Source organism: Marmota monax, unplaced genomic scaffold, assembly GCF_021218885.2.
Source record: "Marmota monax isolate L192 unplaced genomic scaffold, Marmota_monax_Labrador192_F-V1.1 WCK01_AAM20220418_F8-fsc00018, whole genome shotgun sequence".
Lineage (NCBI taxonomy): Eukaryota > Metazoa > Chordata > Mammalia > Rodentia > Sciuridae > Marmota > Marmota monax.
The window spans coordinates 64,478-90,404 of record NW_026692201.1 but is presented as its reverse complement, the minus strand read 5'-3'; the positions used below and the strand labels follow the sequence as shown (position 1 = coordinate 90,404).

At 37.8% G+C, this 25,927-nt stretch overlaps 1 protein-coding gene across 1 annotated transcript in view; it reads left to right on the top strand.

Moving 5' to 3' along the window:
- Nucleotides 1-25,192, top strand: part of Crhbp (corticotropin releasing hormone binding protein) — a 60,801-nt gene extending 35,609 nt beyond the window's left edge. Inside the window, exons 2-9 of the mRNA XM_046429038.2 lie at nucleotides 9,648-9,748; nucleotides 9,852-10,008; nucleotides 10,360-10,453; nucleotides 10,740-10,897; nucleotides 12,301-12,511; nucleotides 16,363-16,511; nucleotides 20,464-20,581; nucleotides 24,457-25,192. Coding sequence (XP_046284994.1) covers nucleotides 9,928-10,008; nucleotides 10,360-10,453; nucleotides 10,740-10,897; nucleotides 12,301-12,511; nucleotides 16,363-16,511; nucleotides 20,464-20,581; nucleotides 24,457-24,614 — 969 coding nt within the window. The 5' untranslated portion in view covers nucleotides 9,648-9,748; nucleotides 9,852-9,927 and the 3' untranslated portion in view covers nucleotides 24,615-25,192. The remainder of the gene's footprint in view (nucleotides 1-9,647; nucleotides 9,749-9,851; nucleotides 10,009-10,359; nucleotides 10,454-10,739; nucleotides 10,898-12,300; nucleotides 12,512-16,362; nucleotides 16,512-20,463; nucleotides 20,582-24,456) is intronic.
- The last annotated feature ends 735 nt before the right edge of the window (nucleotides 25,193-25,927 follow it).

Here is a 25,927-nt window from a genome sequence, read left to right as displayed (position 1 = left end):
ATCATTTTTTTTTCCATATAGAAATCCAGTTGTTGGGCTGGGGTTGTGGCTCAGTAGTAGAGTGCTTGCTTAGAGTGTGTGAGACACTGGGTTCAATTCTCAGTACCACATATAAATAAATAAAGTGAAGGTCCAATGACAACTAAAAGAAAAAAAAAGAAATTCAGTTGTTCTAGTAGCCTACATAATTAAACTGATGGAATGCCTCTATCTTTGTCTTTGTTTATGAAGAAAAAATATTCTAAATCTAAGGATCAAATCTTGGAAGTATGTATCCTTGTACTCCACATCCCACTACTTCTTTAAATCATGGCCAGTAATCTTAAAAACCAATGCTTAGGACTCCCAGATATTTATAAATTATGTACTTCTTTAGAATTATGTATTTTAGTTTAATAGAGAAAAAGACATTGTCAAGAACAAAAATTAATAGTGTTATTCTTTGACTCTGTTTTCTTTCTTACTTTTTATTTATTGATCGATTCTAATTTGTTGTATATAACAGCAGAATGCATTTCAATTCATATTACACACATAGAGCAAAATTTTTCATATCTCTGGTTGTATACAATGTAGAGTCGTACCATTTGTGTCTTCATACATATACTTAGGGTAATGATGTTCATCTCATTCCACTCTCTTTACTGTGTTTGCTTTCTTATGTCTAAGATGTAAGTAAAATTAACTGTACATACTATCAATGTGATTTATGATGATTGATGTTGAATTTGGTGTGGCTGAGACTGTGTTTGTCAGATTTCTCCACTGTTAAAAAACACTCTCAATGCACCCCCCTCCCACCTACCTCTTCCCATACTTTTTGGCAGGAAGGCACTATTCTCAGCCCATGTTTAAGGAGTGGGGTTATGCTCTCCCTCCTTAGTGGCAGAGGATCAACATAATTGACTAGGAATTCTTCTGTAAGGGAGACTTGTCTCTTCTTCCCACTTAAGAATTTATTTATTCATTCATTTACATTAGCATGGTCTCATGGAAATTTATTTTATGCATTGGATTATAATCCAATACAACCTTATCCTATTGTTCAAGGTATTTCAATTTTGGCCTCTGAAAACTCTTTTGGCTGGTTCTGAAAGTTTACTTTTTAAATCCTAAAGTTTAGTGTTCTGGTCTGTTTTTATACGGTGATATTTAAAAACATGAATGGGACCTACAGTATAGCTATTCTATGGGCAAAAAACCTGATTTCTTCAATATTTGATGGACTTCCTCCCCTAGATGACCTACAAGAAATTTGTTCTGTTTGCACAGTAGAGATGATTAGAAATGTAGAAATGTCAGGATGAAAAAGGGAACAGTGTTTATTGATATTTCATACATAATTTCAACACCAGCTGGTGAGGGCATGCTGGTTTCAGGGCTGAGGCATTGGGGCTGGCTTGTATCTTTTCTCCAGTCACTTTCTATGCCCCACAAGCTGGGCTTGGCCCCAGGCAGCTTGATTTTACAGATGTTGATTAAGTCTAGAAGTAGCTGTCTGGATAGAAGGCTATGCCTCACAGATGGTGAGTCAATTCAAGGGCTTCATAGACAAAGGCCATCACACAGCTGGGATAGTTGGGAACACCAAAGTCAAAGCTCCAGGGAATATAGAGAAGATGAGAAATGTCTATTCCTGAATGACCCATCACAACAAAAGTTAGTGGCTTAAAACAACAATGGTCATTTATTATTTCTCCTAGTTTCTATGGATGGGTATGGGAAATTTCTCTCCAGAGGAATGGTCTGGCTTGGGGTTTCTCGTGATGCTGCAGTCAGATGGTGGCTGGAACTGGGACTATCTCCAGGGCCTAAAATTACTGATTCTTTTCATGGGTGTTGCCTACATGCCTCCACAGTGCTGTCCTGAGCCATTAATAGAACTCAAGGCAGAAGATACTGATAGTATCTTTATTTCAAACTTTGGTGTTTTGTTCATTATAATTTTTTATTCATTTCATTCAGTAATATGTTGCATTATAATATTACTTATCTTGGTGACTTTTTTTGTTTTTGTGCATCCCCTTAACTTTCAGGTCCTAGGTGAATGTCCTACTTGCCTTGCCCTCACCCAGCCCTATCACCACAGCTTCCTCCATACTTTGTGTCACCAGAACATGGTGGAACTGGTTGTGGTCTATTAGAGGTGACCCTAGAAAATGCTTCAGCACCTCCTCACTTGCCTTTCCCCACTGAGGTTTTACCACTTGACTCTCATTGTCTGGAGGTGCCACATTTCTGGATGTTGTCAGCAATATCTTATTGGTGACTATTTTCTACTTTGTAACTAGGTGAAAGGAAAAAACCTTTATTCAGTTTTCTTACTAACTAGAAGTGCCAGGGGTGTGTGCTGGGTACTGAGGAGGGAGACGGATCAGAGGCAGAGTCAAAATTTGAGGACTTTATATTAGGATGGAAGTCAGATATATTATGTTAGAATAAAATTCAATAAAGGTTATTCAAGCTACATATAGGATATTTTGAACATTTATCAACTACATCTATTGCTCAGAGTTTTCTCAAAAGAGAGAAAAGGAGGAAAGGAAGGGAGAAAGAGAGGGAGGAGAGAAGAAGGCTGGCTGTTGCCAGGGGTCTCAATAAGTGAGGCAAGAGGCACCACAGATAACTAAACCTTGCCTAGCTTGCAGTTTTCTCTGCTCCTGTCCTTATTTAGAACCGCTTGAATCTCTGTATAGAGCTGACAGATTTCTCTCCTTTAGATTTATTCTAAGGCACTAAGGAATACGATGCTTTATACTTCATTTCTCTTCAGTCAGGGAAGAGGCAGATGTTATGTGCTGATGCTACATGCCAATTCACGTCACCACTACCTAATGACACATACACTGACAGCTCTGGACCTCGCTGTACTTTTCCCTTTGATGCAGGCAGTGAATGATATTAAATGGCATTTCATTATGATCCACTGGCTAGATATTAGTCATGGCATATTTTGGAATAAGCCTAAGAGAGTTGAGATAACAAAGTCACTCCAAAGTCAAGGAAGTCATTACACGAACATAAACAATCCCCAGTCTTCTTTATAGTTATTGATCTGAGGGCCTCTCTCTGTGGGCTGCACTACCTCACAGTTTGCTGCTAGTCTTGTAATTTTTAAACCTAAAATATTATTGTTCTGGTTCATTTCCAGGGCTGTTGTTTTTGGAGAAGGATTAACTGACTGACTGGATATAGACAGATCCTTTGGTTTGTTTGGACTTTGTTTCTCACTCACTGTGATAATCTGGATAGATCATCTAATCTCTTATTCTTTTCTCCATATCTAACTCTTTGAAAACCTCACCAAATCACTACTTTCTTATTTCCAGAATAAGAAATATTCCTCAGCTATAACAGATGATATCATTCAACAATCTTGATATGGGATCAAAATACTTCCTTGGGCTAGTTCCTAATTATCTTATATTCTGTTTCTGCTTTATGACTTCAACTTCCTTTCCTCAATCTTCTCAATTTCACTCCACTCCACATTTCAGCTTTTCTCTCTGATGAGCTAAGCTACTATCCATTATGGTACATAATCTTTAATAGGACTCATTTCTAGCTCAACTTTTGAAATGAAGTTCTGTAATTATATTTCAGCCAGTTCTCTCTTTTTCAAACTATGGCTTTTAAACTCTCTTAATGTTCTAATATAAAGTCATTCATTCCAATTTAATAATGATGTAAAAACATATCCTATGCATGCTTTCTTATATTAGAAGTAAAACCATAGTGATAAAAACCCATAATTTGGTAAAACTTAATAATAGCTATCATTTAAATCTAGTTTTTATGATACAATATTTAGTGCCTCTAATAATTTCTAGTATAGAACAACCATTTTATAAATGAATTATGACCAAAGGCCCAAATAAATTTTGTTTGGTTTTCTCTTATATACATACCTTTACTTTGTAAATCTAGCATCCTTGCTTCTAGAAACTGCTTCCCCTTCCTTCTCTGCCCTTTGGCTATCAGGAAAGAGTCATGGCAGGATCCTACACCTGGCCTCTGAGCCTCTTCCCACAGTTTTGTGGACTGGAGATTATAAAAACATCACTTTGGTTATTCCCATTTGCCTAACAGTAATGCATGAGGCCTAGAATTTTTGGTGGCCTGGTTACACCACAGGACTGCAGAAGTTGGTAGCATTCAGACAAAGAGGCTAAGGAGTAGCATTAGAGGTCCTGCTTCTGTCCTTCCACTTATACATTATGGAAGCCATCCCTGGGTCCTGATAATAAATTCCCCTTTGGGCTCAATCTCAAGTATGGAATCAGTCACTCACAATCCCCCAAATCTTAATTTCTACTGACTGCCCCTCTTCATGTGGGTTGAAAGTAGCTGGCACATGAGGATTTCATTCAAAGGCTGACTAGTTTCTGAAAGGATATTTGCTTAGTTTCTTCCTTCCTGATCTCAAACACATCTGAAAAATAAATCTTATCTACTTAAATAATTGCATTAAATATAGCCAAATCCATTTTTTTACAGAAATAGAAAAATAATTCTAAAATTCATATAAACCACAAAGGACCCCAAATAGCCAAAACAATCTTTAGAAAGAAGAACAAAGCAGGAGGCATCATACTTCCTAATCTCAAAATGCATTACAAATCTACAGTAATTAAAACTAGGGTACTGGCACGGAGATGAACATATTGAGAACAGAAAGCCAATTCATCTTTAGCAAGGGTGCCAAGAATACATAATAAGGCTGGACATGGTGGCACATGCCTGTAATCCCAGCAACTAAGGGGGCTGAGGCAGGAGGATCATGAATTCAAAAGCCAGCCTCAGCAACTTATTGAGGTCCTGTCTCTAAGTAAAATATAAAACATGGGCTAGGGATGTGACTCAGTGGCTAAGTACCCCTGGGTTCAATCCCCAGTGCCCCCCCCAAAAATTTTAAAGAATATATAATGGGAAGAGGCTGGAGTATATACTTCAGGGTAGAGTAAGTGTTTAGTATTTACAAAGCTCTGGGTTCAAAAAAGAATACAGAATAGGGAAAGGATAATGTCTTCACAAATGATGTTGGAAAAACTGGATATCCACATGCAAAAAATTGAACCCTTATCTTACATCATATACAAAAATAAAAAAAAATGGATTAAAGACTTAAAAGTAAGACTGAGATGTAAAAATCCTAGAAGAAATCATAGGAGAAAGATTCATAATATTAATCTTGGCAATGATTTTTTTATGTCACCAAAAACATAGGCAACAGAAGCAAAAATACATAAATAGAATTACATCAAACTAAAGGAAGCACTAAGCAGAATGAAAAAATAACTTACAGAATGGGAGAAAATATTTAAAAAACTAAATATATGATAAGGGGTTAATTTTCAAAGTATATAAGGACATATAATAGCCTAATAGCTAAAACAGAAAAAAAGAAATATTAATAGCTTGATTTTAAAATGGGCTGAGGACTTGAATAGACATTTCTCCAAAGAAGATAGACACATGAATAACAGGTATATAGAAAGATGCTCAACATCACTAATTGTCAAGGAAATACAAATCAGAATCACAATGAGGAAATACCTCATACCTGTTAGGATGACTATTATCAGAAAGATGAAAGATAACAAGTGTTGGTGAAGATATAAAGAAAACAAAATCCTTGTGCGCTGTTGGTAGGAATGCAAAAATGGTGCAATTGCTATGAAAAAGAGTGTGAAGGTTCCTCAAAGAATGAAAAATAGAATTATGCATGACCCAGCAATCCCATTTCTGGGCATTTATCCAAAAAAAATTGAAATCAAGGTCTCAAAGAGATCTATGCACTCCTATGTTCCCTGCAGCATTATTTACAATAGCCACAATGTGTAAACAACCTAAATGTCAATTGCTGGATAAAGAAATGTGGTATATACATATAAGGGGATATTACTTATCCTAAAAGGAAGGAAATTCCCTGTTAGGATAAGTAATGTTATAGTTATCCCATTTTTGTACAATGGATGAACATTGAGAACATTATGCTGAATGAAATAAGCCAATCACAGATGGACAAATACTCCAAGATTCTGCTTATATGAAGTCTATAATAAAATAGTTAGCTAATAGAGGAAGAGAGTGGAATGGTGGTTGCCAGGAGTGGGGGAGGGGTAAGTGGTAAATGGGAAGTTATTAATTAATGTGTTTAAAGTTTCAGTTGTGTAAAATAAATAAGTTTTGGAGATTTGCTATACCATATTTTGCCTATAATTGTGCATTTAAATTGAGAAAGTAGATTTCATGTTGTTTTCTTATCACCATAAAATAAAAATAATACCCTCCAAATTCATTCCAACAGCAGAACATATTGAAAGCAAGTGGAAATATTTTGTGGTTGTTGCTGGCTAACTATAATGAGTTTCATTCTTTTGACTTCTTTTCTTTTTGTACTTGAGATTGAACCTGCCAGGGTGCTTTACCACTTAGCTACATCCCCAGTCCTTTTTATTTTTTATTTTGAGACAGGGTCTTGTCAAATTGCTGAGGGTCTCTCTAAATTGCTAAGTTACTGAAGTTGGCCTCAAACTTGCAATCCTCTTTTCTCAGTCTCCTGAGTTCCTGGGATTATAGGCCTGTGCTATCACACACACTAGCTAGGTCACCTTTATTTCTTAAAGAAAACTCAATCATATGCCTCATTTTCCAATGTTATAACAAATTAATCAGGAAAGGAAAAAATAAGTTGTTTTTTTAAAAAGTACTTTTTTAGTTGTAGATGGCCACAATACTTTTATTTTATTTATTTATTTCTATGTGGTGCTGAGGCTCGAATCCAGTGCCTCACACATGCTAGGTAAGCGCCCTACCACTGAGCCATGATGCCAAACCCAAGAAGTTCTTTGAATGCAGTGTTAGTGATGTTCTCTTTCAATGTGATAAACAAAAGAAAAAATTTAGTAGAGCAGATAAGAAATACTTAATAAGTCATGGGACCATGTAATAGAGATTTAAGTTACATAGTCCCCTTTGCTTATTCTGACACCTCAGGGCATAAGCAGTGGAAGAGACTCTACAAGCTTGCTCTTAGCTATCACAATTACATTTTAGGACATTTTCCCAGAGTGATCACAAAGTCCCTCTGCATGCCAGTTACAAGTTGTCTGTGTATGCCTTTTCAGCCTTAGCACAATTTCAGTTTCTGCTCTCATCCCAAATTCATATGGATCTGAATGTGGATATGATTATGGACATGGATCTGATATTGTGTGGCTACTCTGACCTTCAGGTGACAATGTGCTCTGGGATTTTATGAAAGAAAAAAAATGCATTTTCCTACTTGACAAAAATAAAGTCTTCACTCTGCCCAACAATAGCTCAAGACCTAAAAAACACTTATTAGGGACTATATAACACCAACATCAAAGAAGCTGTCAGAAAAGTATGGAGAAAATGTAAAATATTTGCAGAGAATGGATACAGATAATTTTCATCTACACAGATCATTTCCAATAAGTGTGCCTGGGGATTCTTGAGTTTATACAGAACATATGTCAAACAACAACAGAAACCCAGTTATTTGTTGAAAAAACAATTATCAAATATTAAGCTAATTGTTTGAATGACCAAATTCGTTCACTAGAACAATTTATCCTCAGTCCTCAAACATAGGCCTGCTTATTGTCCAGAAACTTTTTCCCTATCCAATTCAAACTAGTCCTCCATTACAAACCAACCAGATCTCATTTTTAATAATTTGGTTCATGGATGATGGCCACCTGGCTTTTGTTTGTCCTCCAATTCTATCTTCTTAGTTTTCCTCCATAAGTTCTAGTTCTTTTAATTAGCCTTATTTAAAAAAAAAAAAAAAAAAAAAAAAAAAAAAACATTTCCCCCTGGCTGAAAAGATGTTTCCCAAGCTGGTGGAAATTCCATTTTGATTTCCCCACACAGGATTTGGTGGAAATGAAGCTCATTTATATATTTTGTGAATTGTTGTGCAACGTCAGATACTACCTATCAGTCTTATGTTTGCTTGCATTCATGTGCGTGTTTCTTGAGGAAAGAGCTTCATGAAAGCACTTTGGGAATATCATTGTTATCCATGCACCAGTGGCTGACGTTTGTGTGGAGCAGGGGCATGTTGGAGAACAGTGTCTCTTTGGTGATGCTAATAAGTAGCACTGAGCTGGGAGGACACAAGTTGCCAGACCCCCAAGTGGGAAAGACAGAGTTCTCCAAGTGAGTTCCAGTTCTAAGTAAGCCAGGGTTGTGGCTAAGTTGGTATGAAAGGAGAATGAGCCCTTGGCATGCAAGGTGAATGTGCCTGAGGTTCTCTCTGGGCCCAAATGAAGTGGGAGATGGACATGAGGATGATACCACATTTGAGGCCAAGTTAGTGGGGGTTAAGCAATTTGTTTCTCTCCTCTTTTATTCCTCTCATATAGCTTTATATTCTTTCTAAAACTCAGACATCTAAACAGTCACTAGGATGGAGAGAATGACATAGTTGCCAGTGTTCTTCCTCTTTCCCCCCTCTGAGGTCTGAGGAGTATTTATAAAGTTAGGCTAGGGTAAGAAGACCTCCTGTTTAATGAAGGTGCAGTCCCTACAAAGCTCAGAATTGTCCTGAATATGAAAATATTAACTTCTGACACTACTAGGCAAATTACTGTTAATTTTGAGTATTTTTTAAACCAAAACTATAGCTATTTCCTTCCATTAAAACCTGCAGTATGGTCTAATTGTGTATTGATAATTTTAATAACACTACTAGGTGCTTTATAAGAAAGGAGGGAGTGGGATGGGGATATAACTCAGTTGGTAAAGTACTTGTGTCACATGCACTAAGGCTTTGGGCTTAATCCCCAGCACCACAGGAAAAAAAAGGGGGGGGGGTAGTAAAGCCAAAAGCAGAGCATCTCCATATTCCCCATAATTATAAACATACAGCAGAAGCAATGCTCTTCTCTGTTAATCAGGGAAGAGAAGTGTATACCTAACTTATGTCTGGACCCCTAAGTCATTTAATTAGACCTGTACATTTGCTAGTGAGCAGTAACAATATAGCTTCTTAGCTGTTCTTTCTACCGTAATACAGAAGTAATCCAGGTATGTGTACCCATTGAGTAGACAACACTCTCCCAGTGGTTCAGGTGACTACTCAATTTATGGTGCAGTTACCTGTTAAGGAGTGTATACATAATATAAATAACTGGGTGAAGTGACAGAGCTCAGCTAAAATTCAGAAGTCCACAAACCACAGAAAGTTAGTTTTCCATTAAGGAAATACTTATAAGAAACTGAACCAGGATACAGCAAAGAATAAGGGACAGGAAGAAAGTTTGTAATTGCATTACCGCAATGTTCTACAAAATCAGACTTCAATTTCTGTCAAAGTTTTGGAGCTAAAAATGCCTCAAGTTTCTTGGTGAGTAGTATGAACAATTGCGTAAGTACTGTACTCTGACAATTTCCAGCATGATTCCATCCAAGTTGATGTGACAAGGTAGGATAAGGTCATTTGTATTTGGGTATTTTTATGCATGTGTATAACTTTGTTGATTTTGTTTGCAAAAATGAAAAATTTCCAAATGTTCACAGGAAGTATAATGAAGTATTTGGAAGATCAAGTAAAATGTCCTTCCTTATTCTTTGTCCCTGCCTCATTCTTTCTCCCACACTTTTAATTCACTAAGTTGTGATCGAAATCATTCGTGAATAATGCTGGGCCAAGCTGAAAATTTGTGACTGAGAGCTGGACCCTCGTCATCACCACGCACTTTGTCACTGAGAAAAGGTAACCCATGGTAACTAAGCTCCCATGAGTTAAGGGGCAGAGAGCCTCCCCTCCCTGCTGCTCTATAAAAGAGACCTAAGGGAGGGACCCTACTGCCTTCTAGCACTCAGTCTGGGCAAAGGTGCGGGAAGAAAAGCCCAGGATCTCAGGAGCAGAGTGCATAAGCTGCAAGGCCAAGCATGCCACCTAACTTCAAGCTCCAGTGTCACTTCATTCTGATCTTCCTGATGGCTCTAAGAGGAGAGAGCCGGTACCTAGAGGTAAGCCATCCCTAGATTGTTCAGCCTTGACAGGCAGGCAGGTGGCCTCTGCTATCAACCTTTTATGAGGTTAGCTCTTTCTTTCCTCTGTATTGGATCCTTTCCCCCGGTTTCGCCTAGACCTATCTTTCTCCTTGCCTCTGAGCATCTATACTGCCTGCTTTTCTCTCGCCCCTGGGGATGCCCTGGTCTGAGGGGAAAGGGTCTAAGACCTTCCCATTGTCTCCAGACACCCAAGGAGGCATTGACTTTCCTTTCACTTTGCTGCGAGGCAGATAGGGTGCCCAGCTCCTGGTGCATTTTCTTTCTCACGTCTTGAACTTTTCTGAACGGACCCATTTTCCTTGTCAGCTGCAAGAAACCGCGGAATATGACCCTTTCCTACTCTTCAGCGCCAACCTGAAGCGGGACCTGGCTGGGGAGCAGCCTTACCACCGCGCTCTGCGTAAGTCGGGGCTCGAGTCCGCTGGCGCCTGGGAGGCTGGGAGGTTAGGGTTGGACACCTAGTGTTAAGTGCCTCCCGGGATCTTACGGCGCGAGGTGGCCGTCATCTCCTGGGTGTGATCCCCTTTGCTAAGGATGAGATCGGGAACCCCGAGCAGCCGAAGCTGAGCCGGGCTCGCTGCAGTGCGCGCTGCAGAGCCGGAGAAGAGACGAGGGAAGAAGGGTCGCCTGAGGCTGGCGCGGAGAGAGCTACAGTCCTGGATGCCTGGTGCCTTTCCCTTCCCCAGGGTGCCTGGACATGCTGAGCCTCCCGGGTCAGTTCACCTTCACCGCCGACAGGCCGCAGCTGCATTGCGCCGCGTTTTTCATCGCTGAGCCGGAGGAGTTCATCAACATCCACTATGACCTGGTCTCCATCGACTGTGAGGGCGGGGACTTCCTAAAGGTAAGGCGCCCGTCACTGCCTGAAAGGGGGTAACCGGAGGATTGGAAAGGGCTGGAGTGCTGCTACCGCCTTGGAAAGCAGATGACACTTCTCAATTAGACACTCTGCTGGTGTTGGAGAGGCGCGCTCGGGCTCCCAAGCTGCAGGAACTTGGTTCCAACTCCTAGAAAGACCTATCCCGATTGCCTGTAGGGCCGTTGCTGCTGGACGCTGCGCGGTTTAAACTTTTCTTCGAGGCCCTGGGAAATTGAAAATTAGCAGCTTGAAACGTTGTGATGCAATCTGAAGCAGACAAAATATAATGAAAACTAACTGGCAGGAAGTCCAACTAGGAAGCCAGTCTTGGTGAGAATGCCAGCCACATACATTTGAGATCCAAGCCCTTTTTCCTGCTGACCCCCTCTCTGCCTGAGCTGTTCCAGGCCAGCAGAGGCTGTCTGCAAAGTCTGGGTGATCCGACTTTGGAGCAGTAGGGCACTGGCTGCTGGGAGGGATTCTGTGGGGGAATCGAGTTTGAGTAGGTGGGAGGGGAGGAAAAGCCCCCCAACCTCACAGCTTCCCCATTGCCAGTCTCCATATGTTTAATAGGTCAGTTTACATGGAGCTTTACTGTTCAATGAAAATAATCATGATTAAAACCTTCAAAATGGAATCATATTGTAACCTGTCAAACATGTGTCAAACAGCTGTGTTGGTAATTTTGTTAATGTGGATTATGTTGGACTCAGTAACTAAAGACCTCTGGTAATTCTGAGAGTAAAGTCAATTGACTCTCACCTTTTGTTCAACCATAGATGGTAACAACAGGAAAAATTCTCTGTGTGTGTGTGTGTGTGTGTGTGTGTGTGAGAGAGAGAGAGAGAGAGAGAGAGAGAGAGAGAGGAGGAGGAGGAGAGAGAGAAGAATAAGTTTTTGTACACTGGCAGATAAAATTGCTGCCCCTGTTTTTTCTTTTGCTACCTATTTTTGAGATATTTTGTTCATATTTCAATAACTAGAGGAAAGAAAGGAGCTGAATGAAATCCAAGTTATGCTTTGGTGGAATTCTTCTGAAGGTGAGATATAGAAAATATGATCAAAATAAAAATGTATATTATTTATGATTTCATTTTACCAAAATGGTTGAAATGATAAAAATAAAGTATAAGAAAATCTCTCTATTTGACAACATCAAGTCTTATACATAAAAAAAAGCATTAACTGGTTAATAATATTACTTACAATGAACTTTCACAGTCAGAATACATACAAATGGAAAGGAAGCAGGCAGGGGGTCGGCTGCCAATTTGTCACTTACCACTGAAGGCTTACTGCTGGGTAACTTTTCCCCCATTTCAACATACCCATGATCTCAGGAATTGATGAAAGTGACCATCTGTGTCTGTATTGTTATTTTTTGGAAGGTATTTGATGGTTGGATCCTTAAGGGAGAGAAATTCCCCAGCTCCCAGGATCATCCTCTCCCCACCACTGAGCGGTACATAGATTTCTGTGAGAGTGGTCTTAGCCGAAGGAGCATCAGATCCTCCCAGAATGTGGCCATGATCTTCTTCAGGGTCCATGAACCAGGAAATGGTTTCACACTAACCATAAAGACAGACCCCAACCTCTTTCGTAAGTGATTTTCCTGCATTCTCAGTAATAAGACAGGACTTGGGGAATGAGGGGAGTCAAATTGCTTTTCCAAAATAGCATTATCTCACAGACTTAGAAAATTTGAACTGAGAAATGATGTGAATGGAAATTCACTTATAATTGGAAATGATCTAAGGGTTATTTTCTGATCATTATTATGAAAATCAAGTCACACTTCTTAATTTATTTCCCAGGCTAAGTAGTATACTAATTTAGGGTGGATACAATTCTATTTTTTCCTCCAAAGTCTTGTTCAGATCTCCTAAGATACTACAATGTTTTCAGTGGGAAACATCAATTTCCCAAGTCATTCCACTGATCCAGGATAAGCTTGAAGGATGAGATATGAAGTTGTGATCTAGAACTACCTAGGCAAAAACTGAAAGGCTGCATATCAGAGACATGGTGGACAGATGTCATGTCCTGAGCAGAGGATTGAACCAGAATACTTTTGTGTTGTCTTCTTTTTTTTTTTTTTTAAATATATATATTTTTTAGTTGTAGTTGAGCACAATACCTTTGTTTTATTTATTTTTATGTGGTGCTGAGAATCAAACCCAGGGTCTTGCACGTGCTAAGTGAGTGCTCTACCGCTGAGTCACAACCCCAGCTCCTAGGTACAATTTTAATGTCTCATACTCCAGTGAGAGTTAAATAAACCTCACTATGTCCATTTTAAGAAACTGATTTGTTTACCCTGAAGAATGTTCTCCTGCTTGTTTCAGTTACAGTTTTGTGTTTTATATTTTAGCATGTGATCAACTTTGAGTGAATTTTTGTATGAGGTGAGAGTCTTTGGTGGAGGTCTGTGTTGTTTGGTTTGTTTGCTTATGGATATCCAAGTGCTCTAGCACCATTTGTTTAAAACATGATCTTTTCTCTGTTGAGTTGCTTTTGCATCTTTGTCAAAAGTCAGTGGAACAGGTAGAAGAGAGAGATTCTGTTCAGTTCCATCAACTGTGCGTCTTCCCGGCTACCAATACTACACCATTTTGATCGTTGTACCTATGTACTAAGTGCGACACTCAGGTAGGGTCTTCCAATTTATGAACATGTTCTACCTCTGCACCTGTTTCAAAATTGATTTAGGTATTTGTTATGGTTCCATATTAGTGTCCCCAAAAGCTTATGTATGAGACAATGCAAGAAAGTTCAGCGGTGAAATAATTGGGTTATGAGAGCTTTAACCTAATCAGGGTTTTAATCTCCTCCTAGGTATTAACTAGGTGGTAGCTGTAGGCAGGTGAGTGTGGCTGGAGGAGGTGGGTTGCTGGGGGTGTGCCTTTGGGATTATGTTTTGTTCATGGTGAGAGGAATCTCTCTCTTCTACCTGTCCCATGTCCTGCGCTGCTTTCTTCTGCCACACTCTTCTGCCATGCCTCACCCTCTGGCCCTGATAAATGGAGTCAGCCATCTATAGACTGAGACTTCTGAAACATGAGCCTCCCAAATAAACTTTTCCTCCTATAATTGTTCTTGTCAGGTCTTTTGGTTACAGCAATGAAAACAGCTGACTAAAACAATATTCTAGTTTCTTTGCCTCTATTCTTCCATATACATTTCAGAATACTCTCATCTATGTGTACAAAAAAAGTCTTGCTTGGATTCTGATAGGAATAATGTTAAATCTCTATATTGACTTGGTGAGAATTTATATTTTTACTATGTCAAGTCTTCCAATTTATGAACATGTTCTACCTCTGCACTTATTTACCTTTTTAATTTCCTTAGTATTTCTTTAATTGTTCTCATGTAGTTTTGAACACACAAGTACTAAATATTTTATTATACATTTCATTTTGGAGCAATTGCAAATGATATATTTAATTTATCTTTTTTTGTGGTACTAGGATTGAACCCAGGGACATTCTACCACTGAGCTATATTCCTAGCCCTTTATTTTTTATTTTTCAGACAGGGTCTTTCTAAGTTGCCCAGGCTGGCTTTAAACTTGCTATTCTTCTTGCCTCAGTCTCCACAGTCTCTGGGATTACAGACAAGCACCACCATGCCCAGCTATATTTTTAATATGTGTCCACATGTTTGTTGCTAGTACACTGAAATAAAATTGATTTAAAAAAATATCCTGAGATCTTGCTGAATTCACTTATTAATTCAAGAAGATTTGGATAGAATCATTGACCATAATGTCACCTGTAACATGATAGACACTTTAATTTCTTTTTTTCCAGTCTGTATGCATTTCTAGAATTTCTACCTAGTTCCTACTTGTATATTTTTGCTGAGAATTTTCTTCAGCTGTCTCAAGCATGTTTATGTTTTGTGTTGTCTTCTGATACTGAACTCACCACCCTAATTTATTTCATTTCTGGTGGAGACACACATATTCTATAAAACTACAGTTCAGGCCTGAAGCCCATTATTTTAATTAAATCGAGTTCACTCATTGGCTTATTTTTTCCTATTAGAAGAAAAACATTTTTAAAAATCAGAAGATGAAAGAATATCAACCATTTAGGTTACATATACTAGTATTAATATTAATACTTCAAGAAGTTGAAGGATGGGGCCTAATCTGCCCAAGAATAATGTACTACTAGTCTTCTGATTTCTATTTTTTAAAAAATAAACAATAATTTTTTTGAAAGAAGCTCCCCTGCCTCCAGAAAAGGCAGTTTCTGAGGACTGGTACAGAATAATTCTTGAGGACAAAAGAAAATGTTTCTCCTACATTTGGTGAGAAGTCAAAAGAAGTCTTCTAGAATTATGAAATTTCAGTTCTTTTTGAAATTAAAAGTGTGATTAAAAATATAAGAAGGAGGCAAGAGGTGGGTTAATCAGACTTTTTCTGATTAACCAGGAACTTTTGCTATAATCAGCAAAAAATGCAAATTCTTCTGTTTCAAAGTTAGAAAAATAAATACAAGTCTAGATTTGAGATACAAAACAAAAAAATTTCCAGAAATTCCGGAGAGTAATTGAATGTTAAAAGCTTACCTTTTGGGGGCTGGGATTGTGGTTCAGTGGTAGAGCGGTTGCCTGGCACATGTGAGGCACTGGGTTTGATCTTCAGCATCACATAAAATAAATAAATAGATAAGTAAATAGAATAAAGGTATTATGTCCATCTACAACTGATTTTTTAAAATTTGTTTTAATCAATATCACTGAACATTTGGCAAATATTTATTAGACTTAAGCTTGCTGTTTTTCCCAGCCTATCTTGTTGCTATTTTAAAATAAAATTATTTGTTTATTTTTATTAATTTTTTTAATATTTATTTTTTGGTTATAGGTGGGTACAATATCTTTATTTTATTTTTATGTGGTGCTGAGATTGAACCCAGTGCCTAATGCATGCTAGGCAAACGCTTTACCTCTGAGCCACAACCCCAGCCCTATTTGTTTATTTATTTATTTATTTTTTTAAACAACATTATGGCTCCAAATTCTATGAGTGAAGACTTCAGACAGACAGAGTTGGAGTTCCAGCCTCACCTTTAAGCCTGGATTGTTCCATATTCCTAGCTTGAACCTAGATCCTAGTTGACAGAAGTCTTCATAGAACAATACACCAGTTCGTATTGTTTGTCTGGTTAACAATTCATGTCTTGTTGTTGTAGAAAACAGAACCCTGTGAGATAAAGTGAGAAGCCCCCTTGCGCCCAGGGTCTCCTGACAATATCTAAATATCAGTGATGATTTATTCCCCGACTCTTTACTTTCTCCAAATCGTCATGTGATATATATTCTCTTCCTGGCACAAGATTCTAGGCCATGAACATAAATCTAGGATAAGGAGACAATAAACTTCTATTAAAACCCAGCAAACCAAGTAATGCAAATGTAACATTTTGTTTCCTACAAAGCTTGCAATGTCATCTCTCAGACTCCAAATGGAAGATTCACCCTGGTAGTTCCACACCAGCATCGAAACTGCAGCTTCTCCATAATTTATCCAGTAGTGATCAAAATATCTGATCTTACTCTGGGACGCTTACATGGTGTTCAGTCAAAGGTGAGTGACTTACTTGCTTCCTAATCATTTGGTAAAGCCACAGCTTTATCAGAGGAAAAGGAAACCTGGCATCAGCAAATTGGAGTATCATGTCCCTGTGGTTATTAAATCTCATGTTTGCCCCAGCTTCTTTAACAAAAGCCCTCTTCTATTTCTGTTATGCTGTCAGAACCCTACTCAGGTGCCCATTCTGACTATTTCAATACTTTTCTTGTGATGTAAGAAATGCTTTCAACTGGTAAAGTTGTAGTATGTAATTACAATTGAACTCTCTTGTACTTGCCTCTTTTACAAAAATTCTCTCCTAGCAGAACCTCCTGTGAGTCATCTACACAGCTGTTTCTGATTATTGGAATTTTTTTTTTTGACATGAAGGAAGTATCTCATTGACAGAACTGTGGTATGAAGGAATGCTAACTGTAGCATAAAATACAAAATTGGATTTTTTATATTTCAAAGGCAGTAAAGTTTTGAGGAGTTGTTTGAAATACATTAAATTTTATCCATTTTGCATGAAAATATTAGTTGATAATTCATATCAATTTTCTTTCAAATGAATTTCTGAATGGACCTTAAAATTAATGTTGAACTTATCCACATTTACTTGTACTGGTAGCGTTTTCCCTATGAATCATCCTTATTTCCTATTACTTTCTCATATGACCAAGTTAAGATGACACATATTTGCTGGTATCAAAGTGGTCATAGTGGGCTGGGATTGTGGCTCAGAGGTAAAGCGCTTGCCTAGCATGTGAGAGGCACTGGGTTCGATCCTTAGCACCACATGAAAATAAAATAAAGATACTGTGTCCACCTATAACTAAAAAATAAATATATTTTTTAAAAAGATAGTCATAGTTCCTAATCAGACAGATTCAAGTGAAGCCAAATTAATAGGACCGGGACTGAGAAAAGCAAATTTCCAATTTCCTCTAGTCCTAAATTCATGGGTCACTGCCATTTTTTTTTTAAAGTTGGACCTTAATGGAAGAATTGTTCTTTGATAAGCACATCTTTTAATATCTTTGCTCTAGTCTTCTTGGCTTGATATTGTTTGCATGCCATTCTTGATGTAAAAGGCGGTGTGATAGCAGATAAAGAGATCTGTCCTTTCAGTACTGAGGCTATAAGAAATAATGTTAGTGTTTCCTCTTAACAGTTTAGAGCCTCCAGTGTCCTAGGCATTTATTCTTCTCAGTGAGACCCCTGTCTCTAAATAAAATACAAAATAGGGCTGGGGATGCAGCTCAGTGGTTGAGGGCCCCTGAGTTTAATCCCGGGTACCCCCCCCCCCCCGCCAAAAAAAATATTTTCTGATGCTGAAAATTGGCAATGAGCAAGACAGGTCCTAAGACAGGCAAAGCTGCCATGCATTTCTAGTAGGGGCAAGTGCTGTACAGAAAATGCAGCTCAGTGGTTTGATAGAAAATAAACTGGGAACAAGGAGGTGAAGAGAGGGAGGAACTATCTGATATAAGGTAATCAGGAAAGAAATCTTCTAAGAAGGAGACATTTAAAGCGAGACCTGAGTAATAGATCAGGAGCCAGATCTGGGGGAAAAAAGAAAGAGTAAAGGCAACAGTGGTGCTGAGGCTGAGAGACAGGACTGAACCTGCTGGGTTCTAGAAATGGGAAGAAGACAAGGTAACGGGGACTTGTGTGAGATGTCTTAGGGAGATGGGCAACACAATAGTGTGGAGAACCCTGTTGCCCATATTAAATAAAATGAGAAACCATTGGAGAGGTCAAACAGGAAAGCAACATGACCTGATATATATTTATGTCTAAAGGCCCTCTGGCTTCCACACAGTGAATGGGCTGTAGGGACCATGTTGCTGTTTTCACGGTCCTCAGGAGATAGATGTCTCTTTGGTTGTTATTTGTGTATCCATCAAGACTATTTCCTAAAATAAAACATTCCAGCTTTCTTATGCATTGGAAAGTGAGTTTCACCAAGGGAAGCTTCAGTTTGCACATTGAGTACAGTGGGGAACTCTACATTAGGTACAAGGAGTCTAGGTACTCCTTTGGCACATTGTTGTAACCTAGCAAGAGATGGATAGTAACTTAGAATCTCAAGAAAGACATCTCAAGGATCGCTGCTGAAGAATGGAACCCCAGATAGGTCCCTACTCAACTCAGTTTCTGCCATTGTTTATAAGAAAACTGCATAGGATTACAAAGAAGACAGAAATGTCATTCAACACTTAGGAATAGGTCCACCTAACTTCCTTGTCTCTTGTTCTGGTTCCCTCATTTTAGTTTCCACTTCTTACCAACTTTTTAAATTCCCATTTTTTTTCCTCTCTCTCTCACCTGCTGAAATTTGGAACCTAAAGAACTGAGTGGAAACTTTAGTCTGTAGAGATGTTCCCCCAGGACATCCTCTACTCAAGGGAAAGGCAGTTTAGTCTTTTTTCCCTTCACCACTAAGTAGCTCATTAACTCTCAATTCACAAACATGAAACCTTGTGCACAGTGGGGCTAATTAAATCTCTATTTCATCATTTGATGAAATTATGTGAAAAGAACCTAAGCCTAGAACGCTGCACATAGTAGGCCCTTTAAAAATTGATGTCCCAGGGCTGGGGTTGTGGCTCAGTGGTAGAGTGCTTACCTAGCATGTGTGAGGCACTGGGTTCGATTCTCAGCACCACATATAAATAAATAAATAAAGGTCCATCAACAACTAAAAACATCTTTTAAAAAAAATTAAAAAAAAAAAAGATGTCCCCACCAGATGCTGCACACCTCTGATTCCAGCAACTTGGGAGGTTGAAACAGAAGGATTGCTAGTTCAGGACCAGTTTCAGCAACTCAGTGAGGTCCTAAACAAATTAGTAAGACATTTTCTCAAAATAAAATTAAAAGGGCAGAGTATGTAGCCTAGTGGAAAAGAGCCCCTGAGTTAAATCTCCAGTGCCAAAACAATAAAAAATAAAAAACAAAAAACATTTGCCAATTCATTAGCTAAGCAATTGCTATTATAAGTTATCTTCTAACTTGTAGTTTCATTCCAGCTGTTTTTCAGTGTCTTTCTAAATATTGGAGTGTGTGTGTGTGTGTGTGTGTGCGCATGCGCGCACGCATGTGCGCACACACGTACATGTGTGTGTTTTAAAGTTCCCTATCTAGATTTTGGTTCCTGTGTGTCAGGGTCTATCTGTTTAACTTCTGGGCAACTGTCACATGCCACTTAATAAATTCACTTCCATGAAGAAAAGATTCACAGGCCAAACTGACTACACAAATTGTGGGAGACAATATGAAATGAAAATGTGAGGACCATTATTTTAAAAATTATTAGGAATTTCAACACAGAGACCATAGAGCATTAAACCAAGCAGAGGTCCCTTCTGAGCTTTGAAGGTGATATAAGTCTAGCTAACTTGGGCCCCAAAATCAGAATTTTATCCTTTTAAAAATATACTCATAATCAAAATAAACCCTTATTGGTAGAAAAGATGTGTTCCAACATGGATAAATTCTTTTCTAAAGAAGAGAAAGTGGTGAGTCAAAGGGAAAAACCAATGTGCATGCCCAACTTATAAAATGCCGATAATCAACTTTATTTAACTCTGACTTCATGCATTAAGAAATTCAAATAATTCAGTATGTATGTCCAAGAGATTTGAAAAGCAAAGCATTTTTGGATTCCATTTTCATACATTTTATATCAAGCTTCCGGCCCTTAAGCTTAAAATTATGAAAAAAAAAATACCAGGCACACACATTTAAAAAAATGATTACTCAACTGGTTTAGAAAAGCAATTCTTGTGATTTTTTTTTTTCTGTTAAAAATGTCTTCATTTCCGGAGTCTCAGATGTTAAATTCAATGATGCTGCTAGGATGTTGAAGGCTGATTGAGTGAATTCGACTATCCACCATTGACCAAATAGTTTGGCTTTTGTAATTTGTTTAAATGTATTCTTTGGTGCTTTATTCTCTTAGAAACCCCCTGCAGGTTGTGGGGGAATAGGAGACTTTGTGGAATTGCTGGGTGGAACTGGATTGGACCCTTCCAAGATGATGCCTTTAGCTGATCTTTGCTACCCCTTTCATGGCGCTGGTGAGTTAACATTTTCTTGCATAAAATACCCAAATTTTTAAAAATACATTTTGGAAGATGAATTCCACCACAAAAATCTTTCATTTTATATGTTGAGCCAGTATGGAAATACAGTTAGGCCTATGTATAATATCAAACTCTATTACCAAAAATCTGACATAAAGAGATAAACCTATGGAACAATTAGGACATATATTTAAGGTTGGTCCTAAGTAGAACTGTGAAAAATACAAAGCTTTTCAATTCTTTCCATGTTCTTAGTGGTCCCTGCTTTCATTTCCTGAAGACTAAAGGGTTGCTTACCAACTAAAATGATTCAATAGTAGATCTATCATCAATTAATAATAGTATAATAATGAAATACTATTTAAGTTTCTATGTATGTGAATAAGTATATTAGTCATAGTAAATGAACACCAAAGAGGTAAGCTTTTTCAGAAATTTTCTGAACTGTCGAATATCCCTAACTTGTGACAGCCAAACCAGTCTCTCAAAGGCCAATAGGATCCAGAGGTAAATTCTGAAATCCAAAAGTGGGCACCAGTTATAAATGACTTAGAGCATAGTTGCCAAATAGAACCAGATCTTCTTTATCAGGAACCAGTGAGGATTTTCCATGTCATTATTATGCTCAGGTCAGTGAGGATAGGTGGAAATTACTGATGCTCATACCAATCTAATCAAATATGTATGTGTGTGTTGGGGGGTGGATTATATAAAATATTTCTGTAAGAATCACTTCCATACTTGTACTTTAGGTACAGGAATCTCCGGTTACCATTACAGAGACAAAAGTAAAACAGAAATGAAACACACAAGTGTCTAATCTTAAAGACACTTCCTGTCCTGTCACCACAGATATTATCAGCTAGGTAATGAAGCTACAAAACAGACAATCATTTTGTTAGTTGTGCCCTGGTATAATTAAAACCAGATCAGCACACCAGTATTTTCTCTCTGAACTCATGCTGGTACCTGGATATCTCTGAAACAGAATTAATACACACAGGTAAGAACTAAGGCCCGATGTGTCCTCTACCTTTGTGGATACCCTGAATGAAAAAGTTTCAGGTAAAGAAAATAGACAGAAGCAAGATACAGAGGGCAAAGTAAAAGAGGTGCTCGTCTGAGCTGCCAGCTTTATTTATATCCATAGATTATCTTAGTTCATTGGTATCATTAGAACATATTTTTCAATGAATAAAGTTACTGATATATGGGCAGGTTAGGGCTCAGTGACATAACTGTGTTGTCTAACAAGAGAGTTTCTTTATTTCTAAAAGCTGAGTGTCTGAGATTAAGGTCAGGGCTGATAAGACTCTAGCACAGATCCTCCTCACGAAGGACATTACCATAGCAGCTAGGCATTGAGCATGTATTAGTCATCTTACTAGTTCCTGGGAAAAACTGCAGAATATAACAACCACGGAAAACAGGGGCCCGTTACCCCCTGTGAGTTTGCTTACCAGAGGAACACTGCCTTGTACATTTCCAAAGCCAGAATCCTTACAGTTTCAGATGAGATTAAAGGCAGAACTGATCTCAAGGAAAGCTTTCTCATGGAAGTAAGAAAGGGTGGATTTCTAAAAGCCCACATTGCTGAAGATTAGACGATTCATTTATGCCAACACCTGAGCCCTGGTTCCAGATGTTTGTATGCATAGTTTTTCTGACCTGGCTCATGTTTCCTCTGAGGCACTGCGTGGAGAGAAGACCTTGAGGATGTGTATGTGAATAGGGTAAAAAGATTGGGACTTAAGGGCTGGGTTGTGGCTCAGTGGTAGAGCACTTGCCTAGCATATGTGAGGCACTGGGTTCAATCCTCGGCACCACATAAAAATAAACAAATAAAATAAAGGCATTGTGTCCATTTACAACTTAAAAAAAAAGACTGGGACTGAATAACATGCATGCCTTAAAATTTAAATAATTGAAGCAAAGTTCATTTTTTTTCTGCTGGAATTATATGACTTCAATAAGGCAAAAGGATAAGATTGAGGCCCCAAAATAATTTTTTTTTTTTGCTTAAATTATCTAGATAATGAAAACCAATATTAAGATGCTTTTAAGGCTTGACCTATATCACTCTGTGGCTCATTTTAGATATTTTAGATTTTTTTATCCACTCTGTTTTTATGAGTTTCTCCTAAATTGTTCAAAAAATATGTAGATATAAATTTAATTAGAAATTAGGTGAAATTTTAGACAAATTATATGCAGATTAACTAGAGGAAATAAGGCATATTATATAGATTAAAATCCAAAGCAAGATCTGAAAAAAAGAATGATTTTCAGGGCTGGGGATGTGGCTCAAGCGGTAGCACGCTTGCCTGGCATGCGTGTGGCCCAGGTTCGATCCTCAGCACCACATACAAATAAAGATGTTGTGTCTGCCGAAAACTAAAAAATAAATATTAAAAATTTTTAAAAAAGAATGATTTTCCAAATTATTTAAATAAAGACAAATTTGGCTCTCCTGGAAGAAGTTACCCTAGGATCTCTGGAACTTATTTAAAAATGATTATACAGTTTATATTTGTTGTATTTTCAAATTGACTTTACCTCACTAACATTACAGAATTATTTTACTTCCTTTAAGCCCAGGTAATATTTGTAAGCTACCTGTTACACAATTACAATGCCATTTCTTAGAATTTAGCCACACCTTAAGAAACAATAGGTATGGGCAGGGGGACTGAGCAGAAAGAATTATTGTAAGACTGAAAAATCTTGCTTCAGGAACCAATTTGAGGCTAGAGAAATAAGAAGAAAGCAATTTTTAATAAAATATGACCTTTAATATATAACTGTTCATGCATAACTTCATGAAAAGAGATATAAAAGTTGTCACATGCTTATACAGATAATGAAAATATTGAATGTGAGACAAGTAAGAATGTTTTAAGCTATTCCACATGAGAAAGAAAAAAAAAATGAGGAAGCATTCAAGTGGACAATAGAACAAAAGCTGGTATAATCAGGGCATTTCTACACCTTGCACATGATTATTTTTGAAAATTTTATTTATTTAATTTAATTAGGTATACATGAAAGCAGAATGCATTTTGATTCATTGTGCACAATTGCAGCACAACTTTTCATTTCTTTGTACATAGTGTAGTGTTGCATTATATGTGCAGTCATACATGTATCTAGGGTAATAATGTCCATCACATTCCACCATTTTTCCTGCAACCATAACCCCTGATTCCTCTTTTTTTTTTTTCGTTGTTGATGGATACAATACCTTTATTTATTTTTATGTAGTGCTGAAGATTGAACCCAGTACCTAATGCATGCCAGGCAAGTGCTCTACCACTGAGCCACAACCCCAGCCCTGCCCCATGCAAATGATTTTAAATGTGTAAATCAGATTTGTTACCTAGACGAAGAAAATATTTTCATCTACATAAATATCCAGCAGTACATTCCCTCAGCAACTCCAGATGTTGTGACAATCATACACTGCCCCTACCAATGTCCAACCTCTCCCTGGAGGGCAGTATTGTCCCCATCAAGAACACTGACCCAGGGCCCCTATGCAGAGATGACTCATTACCTTTGCCTTCTTTAACACCCTAGCTTTGCAGGAGAGCAGGAAAAAGGCCTGGAGACGTTCTCTTGCCTCTTTCCAGCTAGTTGTGGTTTACAGTGTTCTTGTACATGAGGAAAAAGGCTGAGTTCAATTTCAGGATTCTTATTAATTATATACTACAATAAAAACAAAAACACATTTCAACTAAAAGTGGCTCGAGTACGATAAATGAAAATTCATTGCCTCACTTTTGTTGTGCTTAAATAATCTAGTCAACAGCAATGAGTTGGCTATGGTTTCTAACCTGCTGGGAAACTTTTATTTTTTCCATCAATTATAGCCCAAGTGAAAATTGGCTGTGACAACACTGTGGTGCGCATGGTCTCCAGTGGAAAACAAGTAAATCGTGTGACGTTTGAGTATCGTCAACTAGAACCATTTGAACTGGAAAACCAAAATGGAAATAGCATCCCAGAATTCTGTTTGTCCAATCTTTGAATAACCAGCTCAGTGATTTCCATGCTGCTAGCTAAGTGAGTTCTTCATGGCTATTGCATGTCATTTTGATGACCAGACAGGGAAAAGCCTTTCAAGCCAGTCGGTATTCCTTCCAGGCCATGAACATATATATGGACATTCATTTTTGTACTTTGCTTCCTTTTTGTTTGTAATATCTCAATGAACACATGGTAGAAAATCAACCCTGCTTGGCTGAAAACAAATTTTAACTGAAAATACTTGTAGTTGTTTGGTTTGCTACAAATCTTAACTGTTAAGACAGTGTTAAGGAATGTGCAATGAACAGTTGTATCCCCAAAGGAAGTCCTACAAAAAAAGGGAAAATGATGGCAACTGTAGTTGTACAACAGAAAAAAAAATAAAAGTCTTGTGTATACCAAAGGAGTAGCATCTGTTTATTTATAATTCTGCTTGCAATAGATAGAAGTTGTAACTATTAGTTATTGATTTGTAATTGGTATTTATTGATTTATGTTTAACAGAACTTTGTAGCAAGGAAAAAACTTTCCATCCATAAGTTGAAATGTGAATAAACATAGTCAGAAGGTTGGCACCTTGACGTTGCGTTTTATTTGTTTTCATGAGTGCTACCTCCTTTGTTACCCTCAGAAAATAATGTTCCCATGTGATGCAGAACCAAATGCTGAGCTGATTCACTTTAAGTTTTTTAGAGCTAGTAGAACTCTGGAACATTTAAGGTGAATTATGTAGGGCACAGGTAGAATTGCAATGTTTGCACAAGGAACACTAACTGTTCCTAGCAGGGAGCAAGGAACTGACATCCATTTCCCCCTATCCTTGCAGGAGACTCAGGATACATGTCTGTCATAGGGGATGCACTTTTCAACAAAAACAGCAAGGACCTTTATAAGTCTTGTAGATACTGCTTGTAGAAAACTGAGTTCTTCTTTGGTTCTGAAAACAACTTACTATTGACTGAGCCTTGTCCATGTTTGGCTTGAGATTAAGCATGGGGTATGGAAAAGACATCTTAGAACAAAATGAGGTTGTAAGAAATCCTCTTAGAATTTCAAAGTAAAAAGAGTTCTTTACTTTGAATAGTGGCAGGAAGCTTCAAATTATGCCATAATTAATGTCCTGATTATGACTCCTAAAACATATTTAATATAAACTTTATTGACATATAAGGGGATCCCATGTCCTGGGCTTAACAAAAATCTCAAAAAAAAAAAAAAAAAAAAAAAAAAAACAGGCATAAGGAAGAATTCTGATTGAATGGGTTAGAAACATCTAGAATTTAACACAAGTTTTGGCTCAGCAGAATTTTTTTA